The 17,356-nt window shown below is 36.5% G+C and overlaps 1 protein-coding gene across 3 annotated transcripts; it reads left to right on the forward strand.

The window, feature by feature from the left end:
- Positions 1–8,784: 8,784 nt before the first annotated feature.
- On the forward strand, positions 8,785–16,666 carry LOC116249148 (putative serine/threonine-protein kinase). Of its 3 annotated transcripts, none has more exons than XM_031622321.2 (8): positions 8,786–9,497; positions 10,277–10,485; positions 10,871–11,103; positions 14,236–14,362; positions 14,440–14,505; positions 14,830–14,911; positions 15,128–15,242; positions 16,150–16,666. In XM_031622321.2, exons 2-8 carry the CDS (start codon positions 10,332–10,334, stop codon positions 16,405–16,407), a joined length of 1,035 nt encoding a protein of 344 aa, XP_031478181.1. In that variant the 5' UTR covers positions 8,786–9,497; positions 10,277–10,331; the 3' UTR covers positions 16,408–16,666. The 3 variants fall into 3 exon arrangements, with proteins under 3 accessions (XP_031478180.1, XP_031478181.1, XP_031478179.1); XM_031622319.2 differs by having other exon boundaries at positions 8,789–9,497; positions 14,725–14,911; XM_031622320.2 differs by lacking the exon at positions 10,277–10,485 and having other exon boundaries at positions 8,785–9,497; positions 14,725–14,911.
- Positions 16,667–17,356: the final 690 nt, after the last annotated feature.

Here is a 17,356-nt window from a genome sequence, read left to right on the forward strand (position 1 = left end):
CAAGTTCACATAACATCATACCGTAATAATCTACTCAATCTTTGGTAGTTTTATATAACTAATTTTAAGAGCCTTTTTAAGTTTGTGGGCATGAATACTCTTGTTAACAAAGTTGATGCATGTTTTGTTGCATTCAATGCTGTTGGAATCAGTTTTTGAATCGAAAGAGTTGGTGCCAATAATTAAAGAATCAGCTGAATCAAATCATAATTGAAATAATTTGTGAAATAGATCAAATTAACATCTAAGTTTCGAATGTTAAAAACAAAAACCGAAAAAAGTAAAACATAAAAAAAATGTGTTTGTTAGCATTGGATCTGCGATTCTAGGGTTGAATCCAGCGTGTGATATCTTAAGGTTTTCTTTATTGATAAGAGCCGATCCATTTGGATCAATATTGTACTTGGTAAGAAGGACAAGCATGTGATTTTCTTTAGCAAAAAGGCTACATACGTCCTCAAGTAGAAATTAAAAAAGAATGGCCATCCGGGTCATTTCATAAGATATAAAAAAAAAAAAGTAAAAACCCATTTTTCAAGTGAAAGGGACAACCCTTACACAAAAAAATGTATTTCCTAAATGCACCAAAGGGCTAAAGAAAAATCCAAGTTTTACCTGCTTTGGTATATAAAAACCAAAAAACTACCAATAATTTGGTTAGACACTATTTGAAATTTTGATGGGTTATAAGGTTTAAAGAAGGGGTACTTCCATTACTTTCTAAAAACTGGATTTTTAAATTAAAAAATCGATAAGAAAAAAAAAACTTGAAAAGTTCCAAGTGCCACCAGTCACAACTTTCATTGTGAGGCTGATCTGCGTGTTAGGCAGTGAACACGACCACCACCATGTGCTGCTTTTAGCTTGGTTAATATTTTTTTAAAAAAAAAAATTGATTGTGCAAAAAAGTAACTTTTTTTTTTTTATTTTGCTTTCAGGGGGTTTTCCCTTTTCAACTACGAAGGCTGTTTGGGTAACTTTTGACCTCAACACATTGCCACTGACGTGACATTTTTTGAGGCATTTGACAATGAAAACGCTAATAAATTATTTATAAATCTAAAGATTAGAGTATTCATAAAATTTGTATCATAGTGCTATGATAGATTCATGAAACAGTTTGCTATTGTTTGTTTTATATACTTAATAATGGTACAATTATTCATTACTATATAATATATTATACAGGCAACAGTGAATAGCACTAGTTTTTTTAATCCTTTTTTTATCTACATGTTTTTTTTTTCATGCTTGCCCTTCTTTCTACCTTTAATTTTTTTGAATAAAAAAAGTTTTACAACAATCTTCTCTAATCCTAGTTTTATAAATTTTATGAAGAGAAAGAGACTTCAAAATTCAATCTACTAATATGTCATCAACAAAATTCAGTCTACTAATATTCACACCATTTGCCAAAATACACGGACCGAAGTACAGCCAAACACTCCTCAACCAATCAATTCAGGGGGTTTGCGGCTGGTACTAGGCAGTCATTGATTTAATTTTTGGAAGATGTTAAGTCTGTACACGAGTCGAGTCGAGCTCGAGTTAAGCCAGCTTAAACTTGACTCAATTAAAAAAACTTGAACTCTAGCTTGACGCTGTAGCTTGACACGACTGTACAATACAGCATCGAGCTCGATCCTTATTCACTTAACTCGTTTATGTTAACCTGTCACTTGATTGTCAACTTGTTTAACTAATTTAACTATAATCAATTGGTTTTATGTAGTCAAACCTAGCCGAGCTTAAACAAGTTGAGTTCTTATAACTTGAACTCAACTCATTTAACATTTTAAGTATAAATATAAACTTGAGCTCAACTCATTTCACAATTGGCATGGCCTAATGAGGACTTGGCTTTTTTTCGTATATACTATAAAAAACTAGTCATTAGTTGAAAACACTGGTATTTCATATTTATGAAACCTACTAAAGGGTTTCTTTCTTATTAAACAATAAAAATGGTGAAAAAAATGCAGCAACATCCACTTTACCTGGGCGTGAAATTCAAAACCAAATTCAATATGCTCGGTTAATTTGAACGCTTTTTTTCTTTTATAGAACTGTATGAATTGTGTAAAACAATCACCGCTTGTCTAAACACTATGACATGCATTTGTGCATCGAAAGTCTGTTTGGCTTTCAAATAATTCAAGTCAAATAACTCTTAAGATCAAATCAAAGATGGTAAAAAATTATCAGATAGATCTCAAAGAAAAAATAAAACTGACCTTTTAACTATAAGAAGCGCTGCAATAAACTGCAGACCTTTTTTTAAAAATTGTCTTTAGCTAACTGTGAAAAACTCATTATGTTTTTCTAGCAATATTATGGAAAAAAATACTGATTGGTTAATTTCAGCTAATTTGTATGTATGCAATATGCATGCATGTATATGTGTGTGTGGAGAGAGAGAGAGAGAGAGAGAGTTGCTTTGGAATTATGAATGCAAATCCATGAGAATTTAACTGCTCATAAAAATGAGTCTCTTTTCTGAACTGTCTGGGACATTTGAGTGGGGAGCCTTGACAATGATCTATTCTAATAAAAACTCCTTGGTAGATCCACCTAACATGGGATTGGCAATAAAAAAATCATGAAATAAAACCAACTTTCTAAAGGAAGTGCATTTCCACATTACCAATAATTGATCTAATTTAAGAATGCTAAAGAATTGAAAGGGTAGCATGATTGCATCCATACATGAACTACCTTGGAAAAAGAAAGCGCACACAGCCACATTGCTTCTTAACTACATCCTTTTCTCATAAACTGTTACGAGCTATGATCTGATAGTGAAGCATGAAGCAAACAATGCCTGCGTAGATGAATTTATTTGCTAGCTCAATGAACGATATACTCAGCCTCAGTCATGTCTAGTTAGTCATATTTGAAATTTGATTGGCTTCTGCAAATGTAAATGCATGTAAAAGTTTAGAACCCATAGCACTATTTTCCGTCTCAATCCGAATCAAGTCCAACAAGATGCAATTAAATTGATGTAAAAATGACTACATCTAATCTCAAACTCAAACATTGTTTGAACTTGATGCGGAAGGAATTTCTTTGTGCAAGATGTAGATGGGTTATTTCGAGATCCCATTACCAAAAAAAAAAAAGAAACCCTTTAGTGATGCAAAAAAATAACATTAGATTGGGTCTTTAGTGACATAAAATGACAATTATCATAAAAGATTTGTCTCCCCTAAAACGAGCTAGGAGAATGTCAATGAGAGTGCATTTTTTTACTGACATAGTCTCAAAAAATGTCACTGCCTCTTCAATGACGATGTTTCTCAAAATGTCATTGAAGGTCCAAGCCACATTCACCAACTCTATTGGACATTATCTTTATGCATCTTTAGTTCATATTTGAATACTGGTATCAGAGCAGAGTTCAGTCATTCAATTTCATTGCATCATGATTGTCATAAAGAAAGGAGAGATTGAAGAACACAAAGATAATTAGGAAATCCATGCATCCAAAGTTTAAGAACTAAAAATTTGAGCAACAAGGTCTGAGAACAAATTTTGGCATTACGGAATAGGGCAAGGCCATGTTTGCAACTAATTGTTTAATCAAAATTCAACAAATGATGCTAATGCTCGCATTTGTAGTCCATTATTTCACAGGAATGAATGGTACTTAGGAGACCATTGAAATTCTCTTACTAATCATACCTGTTAAGTAATATTAATTCTTCAAATGCATGTGTAGATGTAGCTAAAGTGTAATATTAACAAATGATTCACTTTTTCCTTTTATGGATTGATGATAAAATGATAGCTTATTAATTGTCAATTAATAATTTTATGATTTGATATATATATATATATATATATATATAACCTCTATGATGTTGCATACCTAATACTATGATTTGTCATTTTTTCTTCAAATAGATTGCTCAATCTTTCTAATTCTCACAACAATTCAAAGCACTTCAATGTTAGTACAAATGAATGAATGAAACGATTTGTAATATGCTCAATTCTTACATTATAACATCCTACATGAGTGAATGTGTGAGTATAAGTTTCCCTTAGTCAATCCCTTCAAAGCTAAAAGGGGATATCAATTCTTTTGTCTTTAAATTAGTAAGCTTTAAAAACGTCCATGCAAGTCCTTCTCTAAAGCCTTCTAAGTTATCCTGCAAATTAAGGTAGTGAGAAAAGACAAATAAATGTGAGAATGAGGTAAATAAAAGTGAGAATGTCTAAGGCATATACAATTACTTTTCAACAATGACATGAGAAAATATCAAAATATAGAGATATGAGATAAGAAGAGGTAAAAGTAAAACACAATGTCCATTTCATGTTTAAAATCAACAATCAAGAAGTGTACTTTAGCTACACAAAGTAAGTGGAAAATATATCTATGTGTCTTCAGTTCTATAAAAAATTAAGAATGTTTGATGCATGAAAATGTCATTAAAAGTACAAGAGGGCTTCCAAATCTTCAAGGATTTCTAATCACCAATAGAAATGGTAGAAGAAGGATGGATGAAGATGGTTTATCACTTAGGACAAAGAGAGAAAACTCGATACTATAAAGGGGTGGAAGCGAGTATGTAAGATTGATAGAATATCAATGTTAATGTATGAAAATGTCACCAAACATTGTGAAAATTTAGACATTTATATATGAAAATAGAAACCTAACACTGCACAAGTATAGATCCACTAGACATGTTTAGACGCAAGAAGTCTAAACTAGTTTCTTTCAAAAGAGCATTCTTGAGAACAGCCACCTTGATTCATGAGATTTTGCATACAATTTTTAAAGCAAAGTACAAAAAGCTAAAAGTCAAGCTGATAAAGAAGGTAACAATGATCATCATCATTTTGATAAAGGCAAGGGCATTGTTGGAGACAAAAACAACAATAATGATCAATATCAACATAATGAAAGCTATAACTTTGTGGGCAAATGTATTGGTGGTTATGGAAATGACAATAAACACTATGAAGGCAAAGATATAATGATGATTTATGTAAAGTAAGAGTAGTTACTTGCTTGAGAATAACTAAAAGCAACAACTACATAAAATATAGTGTAAAGATTTAGATGATGGAAGAGTTCCTACACATGACATCACATTTTTTCTATTGTGATTCCATTGAAAATGTTGTGTCATGGATATAGGTTCGATTTGAACCAAACTACATAAGATATTCTTCTCTTTGATTTTATATTTGTAAATGTACAAGAGCATGCATGGTTGTTGTCTAGTCCAGTCTAATCTTGTTTATCTCCTCATGGTGCCTTTATGTTATCATTAACTCTCCAATGTTTCAAAGTTCAAACTATGATGTTGAAGTTGAGTTTGAAAATTTATTGCTTTGTAGTTTATTGTTGTTGCATATATTGATGCCACTAGCTCTCAAAAGTTTGACCTCAACCTTACCTTCATTGCATGGATAAAGTATGATCAACTATTAAAAGGTCAAATTACTACTATTCTATATAGATTACTAGTGTTTTATCTAAGAGCATTCTCATCCTTGCTATGGATTTTGATATGATATTTTAAAAGCTCTCAACAAAGCCTTTGCTCAATAATGCAAGGGCATGATTTTCTTTTGATAAAAAAACTAACATCTTTGAAAAAGAATGATAAGGTTCTTGCTAAGAAAGTTAAAGTTTATATGTGATAATCGCTTGGCAAATGAATCTTGTTGATAATAGAGCTTATGCACTTGTTTTGGGACATTAATCGGAATATTTAAACCTTTCCTTCATCTAAACTTTGTGCATGAGTTGCATTTGGATGACCTTGAAGGTCATTTAGGGAAGGATTGAGACCTTGGCGAGTGGAGCAATATTCTTGGTCTTGCTTGTGTTCAACGGCTAGATTTGCCTATAGGATTGGTCTTTGACTCTTGGAGCCAGAATGGCACATGACCTAGCATCCAATTGGATAAAAAAATTCCATTTGGATTATGGGTATGGTTTTCTTATTATTATAAGCTTAATTGCATAGTGGTAGAGAACATTCCTGCATTTGGAGAGACCTAGTCCCATTGAATCTTGTTTGATTTTCATCATTCAGCATGTTTATCATTCTTTTCATTGTTATTAATGTCTTGTTAAGATCATTTTTTAGTGATTGATGTGAGTTCTTACTTTGCCCTTTGATGGGACATTGAATCAAAGTAAAAAAGAAAAAGGTTAAGGTGTAGGTTACATCACTTCAAGTGACTATGAAGTGCCTAGCCAACAACTGAAACTGATATAGTAATTTTGGTGCTAAAAATTATGATCTTCAAACATGAGAATTATTACATCACCATAGTCTTCTACTTACAAGCAGGCTACTCTAAAATGGTTCTTTCTTGTCTTCCCTTTAAATAGCTGTTTTCTATGTATATCTATGTATATCTGTATATCTGTGGCAGCTCTTGCTTTAATCTATGTGAGCGTTATTCCTCTAGACTGCAAAGAGTAGATGCACTGCACTCTAGTTGATGAGTGTCCCTCTTCTCGCCCAAGTCCTAAATGAGCTTTGGACCCAAGGGAAGGGCTTCGGCCTCTTCAATGTACTACCTCCATATCTCTTGCTTTAGTCTATGTATTTCTTGATTTTCTTAGGTGACTCTTTCCAAGACCCAAACCACCAAGATCCTAGCAATTACCCTGCTCCTATTAAGATCAGAGCAGGTATACCTTCTTTCTCAGTTTTCATCTTAATTTCAAGTTATTAGATTCGCTTGATTTAAGTTATCATCAACCAAATTGTTCATTTATACCTCATTGGACGTAGCATAGTTGGTCGGGGCGGGAAGGGTGTTGGTGGCATATCTCTACTTTGATTCTCATGGATGTTACTCTGTTGGGCCATGAAGGGGTGGGTCCGTCGAGCTGAAGGTGGCCGCTGCTCACCCTGGCTCCAACACAGCCCCTGGAGGCATGGGGAATGAGGGTGGTGGGGGGCCTTCAGCCTCTTTTCGAGCTGTGGGTTGGTAACCTATTGCTCACCTAGAACCAAATTGTTCATATATCACTAGATATCAAATTGTCTGCAGTCACCATAATGTAAACATGAAAGGCCAAACAGTTAAGTTTCAAAATGTTCTTTAATTTCCTGCATATTCGTTCCATACCCACCAACCAAACCCACGAACCACAACCAAAAACACAGTAGTTAAATGCGCTCCAACAAAGCCAGAGAGATCTATCGGTAAAGGAGACAATGACATGGCTGGCCACGGTTTATTTTATTTCCCAATGGTTGAGGAAAGGAAAGAGAAAAAAATAAAAATAAAAAGGTTTGATTTCATGGGACTTTGCATTTTCAAAAAGAGGCAAAGATTCATGGAGCTCTGCGAAATGGAGATTTGAGGGCGGATTGCAAGTACAGGGCGCACATGCAGGTCCATCCAAACTGTCCACAGCAGAGATGGACGGTCTAGACTCGAGGATCTTGAACAGTGGTCCCTAGATTCCATGTGGAACATGCTCTCTGAAACACAGACGCTGCTGCAGAATAAGCTTCCTTCGTATTAAAATTGTCTGCCGACCCGTCCATCTCTCTCTCTCTCTCTCTCTCTCTATATGTATGACTTGAACTAAAGCATGATTTATATTGAATTCATCACCAATCACTCATTATATATATATATATATATATATATATATATATATATATATATATATATATATATATATATATATATATATATAATGAGTGATTGGTGATGAATTCAATATAAATCATGCTTTAGTTCAAGTCATAATGTTATAAGTTCAAATTTTTATTATTGAAAAACACTATTTAAGTAAGAAAACTACTAATTTAATATACATTTCCCACCAAATCACTCTTAAGATCATAAGGTTAGACTACAAAAAAGTTATTTTAATAATTAACTTTAATGGTATGGTTTTTGTCTCTTACCCTAAATAGTCTGGCTTTTGCCAAATAGGATGAAATCCTCTGGCCATGGAAGCTCAGCCAATCATGCAATGCATTGGGCGGCCATGAATAAACACACCACCTAATGCAGTGCATTGGATAGTGGGTTCTGAGAGGCCAAAAAAATTCTCTGTCCTAACCCAAATAGAGAAATCCATAGCCTATATATATATATATGTGTGTGTGTGTGAGAGAGAGAGAGACAGAGAGAGAGAAAGAGAGAAACCGTTTGTGATAGATTATTTTGCCGAGCTTCAGACCGATTTTTGTCCAATCTAACTTCAGTGACTCAAATCTTTAGGATAAAAGAACCGAAATCTGACGCAAGTATTGAGTTTTTGGCACCCCAAATTGTCAGCTGGACTAAAACTAATAATTTTTCGCTCTCATAGTATTCGCTTCATGCATTAATGGGCTTCAACGTTTTTTATTGACCTTATAGATTTACATCGATCAAGCTCATTTGTGAAGTTAGATTTACAAAAATTGATCAATGAACACAGAGAGACAATTTGGTTGCCGGTATTTGCCAGACGTTTAGCCACCAAAATTTACATTTGGGGATGAGAGAGAGAGAAGAAGAAGCCACACTGCACAAGGTTTATAGGCTTGCTAGCATGACCTGGTCGTCGTCCGTCCTGCTCCATCTTAACTAAGTCATTTAAAAAAAAGAGACGTTGCTGTTTGGCGTGTGCTTGGGGATCGGATGCTTTTGAGAGAGAGAGAGAGAGATGGGAAGGGGAGGAGGCTTTGATACCTTAGCACACTTGTACATGTTAGGAGGAACGTCAACGTAGCTGGCAGGTAGCGATACGCAACCCCACAGCTTTGAATATCAGATACGCCTACCTTCTCCTCCCTCTGTCTCTCTCCCTCTCTCTTCTCTCTCTCAAATTCAATTTCCATATTGCTCAAATTCAACTTCCATATATTCTTTCTTCTTTCCTCCTGCATTCTTTTTTTTTTTTTACCGTTGCCAAGATGGCCAGGACAGGACAGGGATGATGAAATCCTCTCCAAAACCCGCCCCCCCTCTCCCCACCCCGTCAAGTTGCAGAAAAAGACAATACTTTTATATATTGCTTTCCAGCTATAGTCCCTCCATTTTCTTTACCAATTTCATTGCTACCTGCTTCTTCCTCAATCCCCCACCTCTCTCTCTCTCTCTCTCTCTCTCTCTCTCTCCCTCCCTCCCTTTCCCTCTCTCTCTTTCTCTCTCTCTCTGCATTTACTTACCTTTACATCTTCTTCTTGAAATTTGGTGGACTGAAAATTTTTCATGGTACTGGGTATTTAAGTTGGAATTCCTTTTCCCTTTTGGGTTAGTGGACGAAATCCTGAATTCCCCACGTCTGCATTGTGGTGCAACGATGTCGCTGTCGCCAGCATCGATGCGCCGACTGTTGGCATTGGCGATTTAGTGATGTTGAGCCCCTGAGGAGCAGGACTACCGCTGTAGCATGAGTTTGGTTTCCGAGTGTGGGAGCGATGGAGCAGACTTCCTCGAATGCCGGCGCATAGATCGATCGTCTGCGTCAGATCTGTCTTCCTTATTCGAGGGCAAGCAGTCACTAGGTATGAAAAATATGCTTGTGTTTGGGTAAAAACTGCTTCTTTAGCTTTTTCCATGGATAGTTTCGTGGATCATGGTACATTTTCTGTTGACTGCGCCGGCGGCGATGGTTCGATTCAAAATGCTTCCGTCATGGATGGATTCATGCAATTGAACTGGATATCCGTAAATTGCATGTTGGTTTCATTGCTTAAAATTTGTTGCCGGAATTTCTAGTATTTTCCCTTTTCTTCCTCCATAGAAAATGAAGCTGTAACCACTAGCAGGATGTTGTCGGTGTGTTCTTGACGGACTGTTTCTCGTCTGATCTCATACACTGTATTGATATGATAAAAATCATTAAAGAAGAGGACCTCAGACGGCCAAATTATGTAATGTATGATAAAATGTTTATTCACTGTGTGTCTAGATTCCAATTATATGGTGTATTTCTTGCTACATTGGGGGATTTCAAAGACCATCGGTTGGGTTGCAAAACAAAGAGAACATCTGTTAGGAATTGTCTTCGATTAATAATATGACCAAGGACACGATTTTGGCCAACTTATCTTTGAAAACACTGATTCAGAGGGCGGGTGACATTTTCTTCTGATGGTCTATCAAATAACCTAGTTGATTCAAATTTCATGCTTCAAAAGGTAAATGGACATCTTGATATTGGTGTTGGAGATATTCGACATCGCTGATAGGTTTAGGCTTTCGTGTCCTTTTTGGATGTTTCTGCTCTTTGTCAGTCGTCTGGTCTGTTGACTTAGTGGTATATGTTTTCTTCATTTTTCAGGTTCAATGTGCTGGAGTGCATATATTCTTATGCATTGAAATAGAACCCATACCAAATGTCAAGGCCACTTGCAGCAATAATCGGAGGTGCTGCAGGGGCCCTGGCATTGGTTGGGATTACAGTTGCAGTCATTTGGTACTATCTATTTCATAAAAGAAATAATTCGAGAACTTCAGAAAGCAGTTCTTCAGAGCCATCCGCTCAAGATGGTAAGCGTGACCAGGAAATTTCTATAAATTGGAGATTATTTTCTGTATTAATGACGACACTCTTAGGCTCTTTGTCGCTGTGCGTTGAAACATGAAATATGTTCTTACTCTTTGGGCTGTTTGGATCCATGCATTGAGGCACAAGATATAGTCTCCATGCCTGACATGGATGTCCAGTCTAGGCACCAGAATGGATTCCTTAAAAGCTATCTGCAGGTGGCAATTGAAACACACACCTGTTAAGGATCAGCATGCTCCCTATGTACTATTTTATGAAAATTGAGACTCAAACAGAACAGGAGTTATTTCAATTAATTCAGTTCCAATGGGATGCTCTCAGATGCTGCCTCAATGTAGTGTTAATTTAATTATCACTTTTTGACAGTTGGAAGAAGTACGAGTGAGTTATCCTTGATTGGTGGTACCCTATCATCTGCTTCAAGAGAAGCAAGGCACTTTTCATTACGGGAGTTGGAGTTAGCTACAAAGAATTTTAGTGACATCAACCTTATAGGTCAAGGAAGCTTTGGCCTGGTGTATAAAGGTTTACTTCAGGATGGGATGGTTGTAGCAATAAAAAAGCGCCATGGTGCTCCCAGGCAGGAATTTGTTGAAGAGGTATGTATGTTTGCAAGTCATCAATCATCATTGTGGAGGAAACTTGGTTACCTTAGGAAATTCCCTTCAATTAAATGGTGATTTATCCTATATATTAGAGTTCTATATTTGCAACCAACCATGCTCCAAGTAAAGAGAAATCAGATATTGGGCCACTTGACTTATGACTGCTCAATTTTGAATTTAATTGTTCAAATGAAATGCATGGTCTCTTGTTCTGCCTGTCACATTTAGCTGATGTTTTTATCTGTTTTCATCTGATTCTGCTTTCTCTTTTTTTCCTTTTAATTTTGTTTTCCTTTTATGCTTTTCTTACTTATTCTTTGCTCTTGGGGATGGATGGTGTCCAATGGCTGCAAATTCTTTTATATTCTTGATAGCTAGTCTGCGATAGCATGTCCAGATGTCCCTGAAGTTTTTCCAGGAATCAACACAAAGCTTCAAGTAAGCTCATGCCTCTTTTCAATTAGCATGAGCAGTAGCAGATTCTTTCTTGAGGCTAGATGCTCCCAGTTGCAACCACCGCTTTTACAAGATTACATTCAATTTAGATGGAATAGATTTTTTTTGAGAACCTATATGTTTGAAAGTTGCGAGACACGGGACTAATAATCCACCTACTGTAGCATAAACCTAGATGGCTTATGATTTAGTTGGTCCTTTAGTGATAAAAATATTTAGTTTTCTCCTATAAGCAATGTGCATATGCTTTCTTATGGAATATGTTGGAGTTCTGATGGTTTTCTTACCTGATTATTTTTTGTGTGCATCCACACCTAAGTCCTTTGGACTTGGTATTTGACTCTCAGTGGTTAGTGCCACCTAGCAAGGCCCTTTTTACATACCACTGGAGGGAAAATCAGAGATATATGGGTGGAGGAAAGATGTCATCCGAGAAAAGGAAATTTTGCAGTAAATGGAGAATTCTTAAGAGAAAAGGATGAAGGAGAAGGGTGGGACTTTCACAAGCGGACGATAGATTTAGGGCCTGGTTCCTAGGGAAAATGAACTTTAAAGAATTATTTCTATTGCTAGTTTCTCCATTGTTCCAAGTCATATGGTTATTGCAAAAAGTCTATCTATTGAAGAAATTGAAGTATCAACTTAGAAATATCCTTATTGGCATGACATGCATAATGTGCCTGTTTGCATGTTCTTCACTGCTCTTCACTGCTGCTTATGATATTCAAGTTATCATGAGCACTAATCCCTGAACTATGTTTATGTGCTTCTTTGCAAAGTAAAGAACCAAAACACTGAGGTTGTAACAACCCGTCCCACTCATGGGCTCGAGCCCCTGGTTCGACGGATCCCAACCAGCCCCCCTAGCAGCTTCGGCTCCAGCCTCAAAAAGGCTAGGAACCAGGACAATCATCTCATTAATGGCCTTCCTTTATAAGTTTTTGAAGATCCCTCACAATCTTTGATATATGACTAAACTTCTGGGGTGTTACAATCCACCCCCCTTAAGGCACACGCGTCTGCGCGTGTGGGACCCCAGGTCCGAGTGTTGAACCGGCTCTGATACCACTGGAACAACCCGTCCCACTCCTAGGCTCGAGCCCCTGGTTCGACGGATCCCAACCCGCCCCCTAGCAGCTTCGGCTCCAGCCTCAAAAAGGCTAGGAACCAGGACAATCATCTCTTTAATGGCCTTCCTTTATAAGTCCTTGAAGATCTCTCACAATCTTTGATACAGGATTAAACTTCTGGGGTGTTACAGAGGTAGCATATGGAATATGGAAAAAATGATCACAAAGTGAATAGAAACAAATGTAATAATGTTTCAAGATTTGTCCGGTGTTTGATTGCTAGGTGGAATTTGCTCACTTTGTGTGAAAGAAACAATCCTATGTATCTCAATCTCCAGAACACATCGAGCTAATTTTGTGCAACTATTTATTCGCTGCATATTATTTTCTTACAAAATGTTCATGAATATTAGTTTCGGAGAGTGCGTTGTCGGAACACTTAAGCCTTCACATGAACATCGTGCTAATAGTTAATGCAGTATGCTAATTTGCCACCTAATTTTGACGGAATTAATACATTCCTGAATGTTCATCTCTATATTACTCTTTCTGTTTTAGTAAGCATCTGTCTATGCGATATGAATTATGAACTGCATGCTAGATTCAGATGAAAAATCCTTTTTTTTCCCTGTTCCGCTTCTTCTTATTGTCCTTTTTTTTTCATTGTGAAGTCTTTAGATACTTTAGGGACATGTGGACATATACTTGAATGTACATAGTGCAACTGATATATTATTCTGAAACTTTTCCTACTCTTGCAAACTGCTTTTTTCCATTTTCCATCCAATGGCTACCTTTGCTTGATTGGATAAGTAGGTTTCTCTACCTAATATCTTTATTTTTATGATTCTTTGTTCTTCTTTTTCATTTTTACCATGCTTTTGTGTTGAAATATCTTTTCATACTAAATGATATTAATCTTTGTGATCTATGTTACTGTAAATGCAAAAAGTCCTTAACTGCCTCAGTGATGCTTCAAATATATTATGGAGATATCAGTCTGCCTTATACTCCTTTAAGCCTTTAAATATTAAATAATAGATCCGTAATATATACAAATTATCACATATCTGATTTGTTATTGCAACCTTCTTTCTTTGTGTCAAAGACCAGAAGCTACATGTGAATCCTCATTGGATCCAGGTGGTTATAAGTTTATAACTATATATATATATATATATATATAGAGAGAGAGAGAGAGAGCAATTATCAACATATGTATGTATACATGTGTTAGGGGAGTTCAATGTTGTTATGTTCTGGATGTTGCGGGATGGTTAAAATTTAAAAATTTGTCACTAAAAAGCAGTAACTAAATTAGCATTGGCCACAGTTTATGATGTGACGGTGTATGGTGGCTTTAGTGATAATATATTATACATTTAGCAATGAATTTCTAAATTTTAACCATCCGGCAACTATCCTTGCATTGGGCAGCATTGAATTTTCCTTATATGTATGTATATGTATGTGACTATATACATATATGAGGTATCAGTATCATTATTTAAGTTAGGACATTTTATTTGTAACGGCATGGCCATGGTTCCTTTTTTGTTTCTCCTTTCATAGACATCCTTGTGCAACTATGCTCATGCAGGTTCGATTTTTATCGTCTATACGGCACCGGAATCTTGTTACTCTTCATGGTTACTGCCAGGAAAATGATCAGCAAATGCTTATCTATGAGCATGTCCCAAATGGCAGTGTCTCCAATCATATATATGGTATTCTCAGTTTCTTGTCAACTACTGGCAATTAAAAAATTTCAGAATTTTAATCTTATGGAATTGTCACTTGTCAGGTCAGTATTCAACGACAAAGCTAGAGTTCAAAAATAGACTTCTGATAGCCATTGGAGCAGCCAAAGGTAACACATATGACATCAGTTAGTGTTGAAAGTTTCCTCTGCCTGTCTTTCGTCTAATGAAGTTAAAGTGTTAAACTTGAAAATCTTGAGCTTCAATGTTCAGTTTTACAGTTTTCCTGCTGTTGCTTCTGTTAGTTTTTAATTTCTGCTCCTTTTTTTGGGGAAGTACCAATTCGATGTTACCTGAAGGTGCAGACTTCTGCTATTCTGCTTTTGTAGGTTTGGCTCATTTGCATTCTCTGGCACCACCCCTGTTACATAAGGACTTCAAAACTGCAAATGTGCTTGTTGATGAAAACTTCATAGCTAAGGTTGCTGATGCAGGTCTCAGGAATTTGCTTGAGAGAATCATTAACGCAGGAACATCTTCTCAAATGATGGGCACCGTTGTTTTCCTCGATCCAGAGTATTGCTCTTTTCTTTTAAGTTACATTGAACAGTTTTTTCCCCCTTAAGCTAGGAAATTAGGTTGCCCTGTGGATTGGGCAACATTAGCTCTTACCATCAAGTGCTTACTTCAACTGTTGTTGGTGCACCTGGCGACATGTTTCTCTGTCACAAATTTGGTGAGCATCCAGTTTTCCACATCATTTTCCCTTATACATGTCACTTGTTTCTGTAGGTTCAGGGAATCAGGCAGGTTCTCAGAAAAGAGTGATGTATATAGTTTTGGAGTGTTTCTACTTGAATTGGTGAGTGGATGTTCAGCAGAGTCTGATGAAAGCATGATTAAATGGGTATGTGTCCTTAACACTTCAATGCTAAATACAGCATGAGAATTTCTTCTCCATGGCTTTTGATTCAATTTTTTTATCTATCTTGCTATAATTCAAATTCACTTGTTTGAATTTGAAATGAACACCTACTTAGAATACTCACCTTTTCAATTTGCTTTCTTGGAAATTGCTCCATAAAACCTTCTTGATGAATTTCATCACTTAATCTGGGAGTTTAAACATAGCGGTGAATTGAAGTTGCATCTCTAATCTATAGTCACAAAATGATGCCAGTTGTCATTGAGAAATTATTTGTGTTGCATACTCAGATAATTAAAAATGAACAAGGAATCATGTGGGGCTGCCACCCAGCCTTTTAACAATTTCCATATATATAAGGACTCTGTAAATGATGTGCTACGGCAAGAAACATGAGTAAAAAACAAATCTAAAATTGTGAGGGTAGCTATAAATGGACATCCCCCAACCTGGTGTTGAATGACCATTTCTCTAGCAGGATATGTCTGGGACCAATACAGCTTTTGGTTTCAGGAAGGTAGTTTTACAAGAAAGAATTTCTTGAATGTAACATTTTCTTCATGTGAGATCAATAACCTGTTTTATTCATACTTGATCTTTCATTTGTGCAAAGTTTGTTCACTGTGAAATCCTAAATATGCTTCAAATGCACTCGCTCTTTTAATGAATCTAAAGGTACACATTGTGCCAGGTAGCTTAAGCTTGTGCCGATATTATTAATGCCTCAGCCAATGAGCTGTGTGACATGTTACACGTGCACCTGGATGCTGGGTTTGAACTTAGTTAGGCTGTGTTCCATGCTGGCTACTGATGCACTGAGTCAATGTTATGATGGGCTAGGATTGTTTGCAGCTGTAGATTAATCAATTTCATAACTTCTTATCTGAAGGCCCAAAATCGCCCAGATTTGAGTGATGCTGCATCTATCATTGATGAGAAATTAGTTAGCAGTTTCACCAGCGAAGGAATGAAGAGGTTCATAGGTCTGGCAGTCTGGTGTATCCATTCATCTGGACAGAGACGACCAACAATGAACACAGTTGTGTTAGAACTGGAACGGATTCATGAAAGGGAAATCAGCATGACTACAATTGTAGGTGAAGGCACTCCAACCGTCACCCTTGCAAGCCAGTTATTTACAGCATAAGGGTGAGTACATTGTCATTCTTTGTTACATTTTCAAATGTACAAAGCTATGGTTTGTATGTAATCTTTTCTAAATGGCGGCTGTCAGTTGCTTGGCAAGTGTATAAAAAGAGCAGCTGTTCTATTCTTGGTTATTTGTTATCTCTGTTCTTTTATGTGAAAATCGTTGTGTACAATAATATTTGATGGCAATATTAATGAATCTTGGTTGTGCAGCGTGAACTTTATCACGCTACAAGATCAGTTGCCTGTTCTTGCTATTTTTTCCCCTGCTCTGTATTTTTGCATGAAATCATTACGTACAGTATCATTGGTATAGGAAACTGCCATTGATCTTATTTTGTGTATGAGAAAAGAAGGCATGCATAGACCTCAACAGAAAGTTTTTATTCTTTCCTTCTTGGCATTGAAGGGGTTGATGACTTCTCCTTGCGAATAGAACGACTGAGCAAGTAGTCAGATGCTAGGAACAGGACAGTGACAACGCACTACTGGAGCGGGGAAATTTAATCCATGGCGAGGGAACTTGGTGTGGTTTCCCTTTCTATTTCAGTCATGGCCCTTGACTGATGACACGATCAAAACGCGTGCATGGGTTCACCTTCACCACCTGCAATTTTCCTGCTTTTCCAGGCGTCATCCTGAGCTACAGTTACCACCATCGTTAAGACCATGTCAAGTTCTCTGTAGATCGTCGTCAAATGACACTAATACCTAGTTCTCTGTAGATCGTCGTCAAATGACACTAATACCTTCTCTGTTAGAATAAATCAACAAGTTTTCAACTGTTGAAGAGTATAGCCATAAGCCACCTTGAAAAGTTGCTAGCAAAGCAATATAAAGGCCTGAGTACATATCTGAAGCTTGAGTTTTTTCCCACCTTTCTCAGCATAGAGGCAGGAAGCATTTTTCCTGTGTAAAGGATCTCTCGAATTGTACATCGTACGACC

Source organism: Nymphaea colorata, chromosome 2 (assembly GCF_008831285.2).
Source record: "Nymphaea colorata isolate Beijing-Zhang1983 chromosome 2, ASM883128v2, whole genome shotgun sequence".
Lineage (NCBI taxonomy): Eukaryota > Viridiplantae > Streptophyta > Magnoliopsida > Nymphaeales > Nymphaeaceae > Nymphaea > Nymphaea colorata.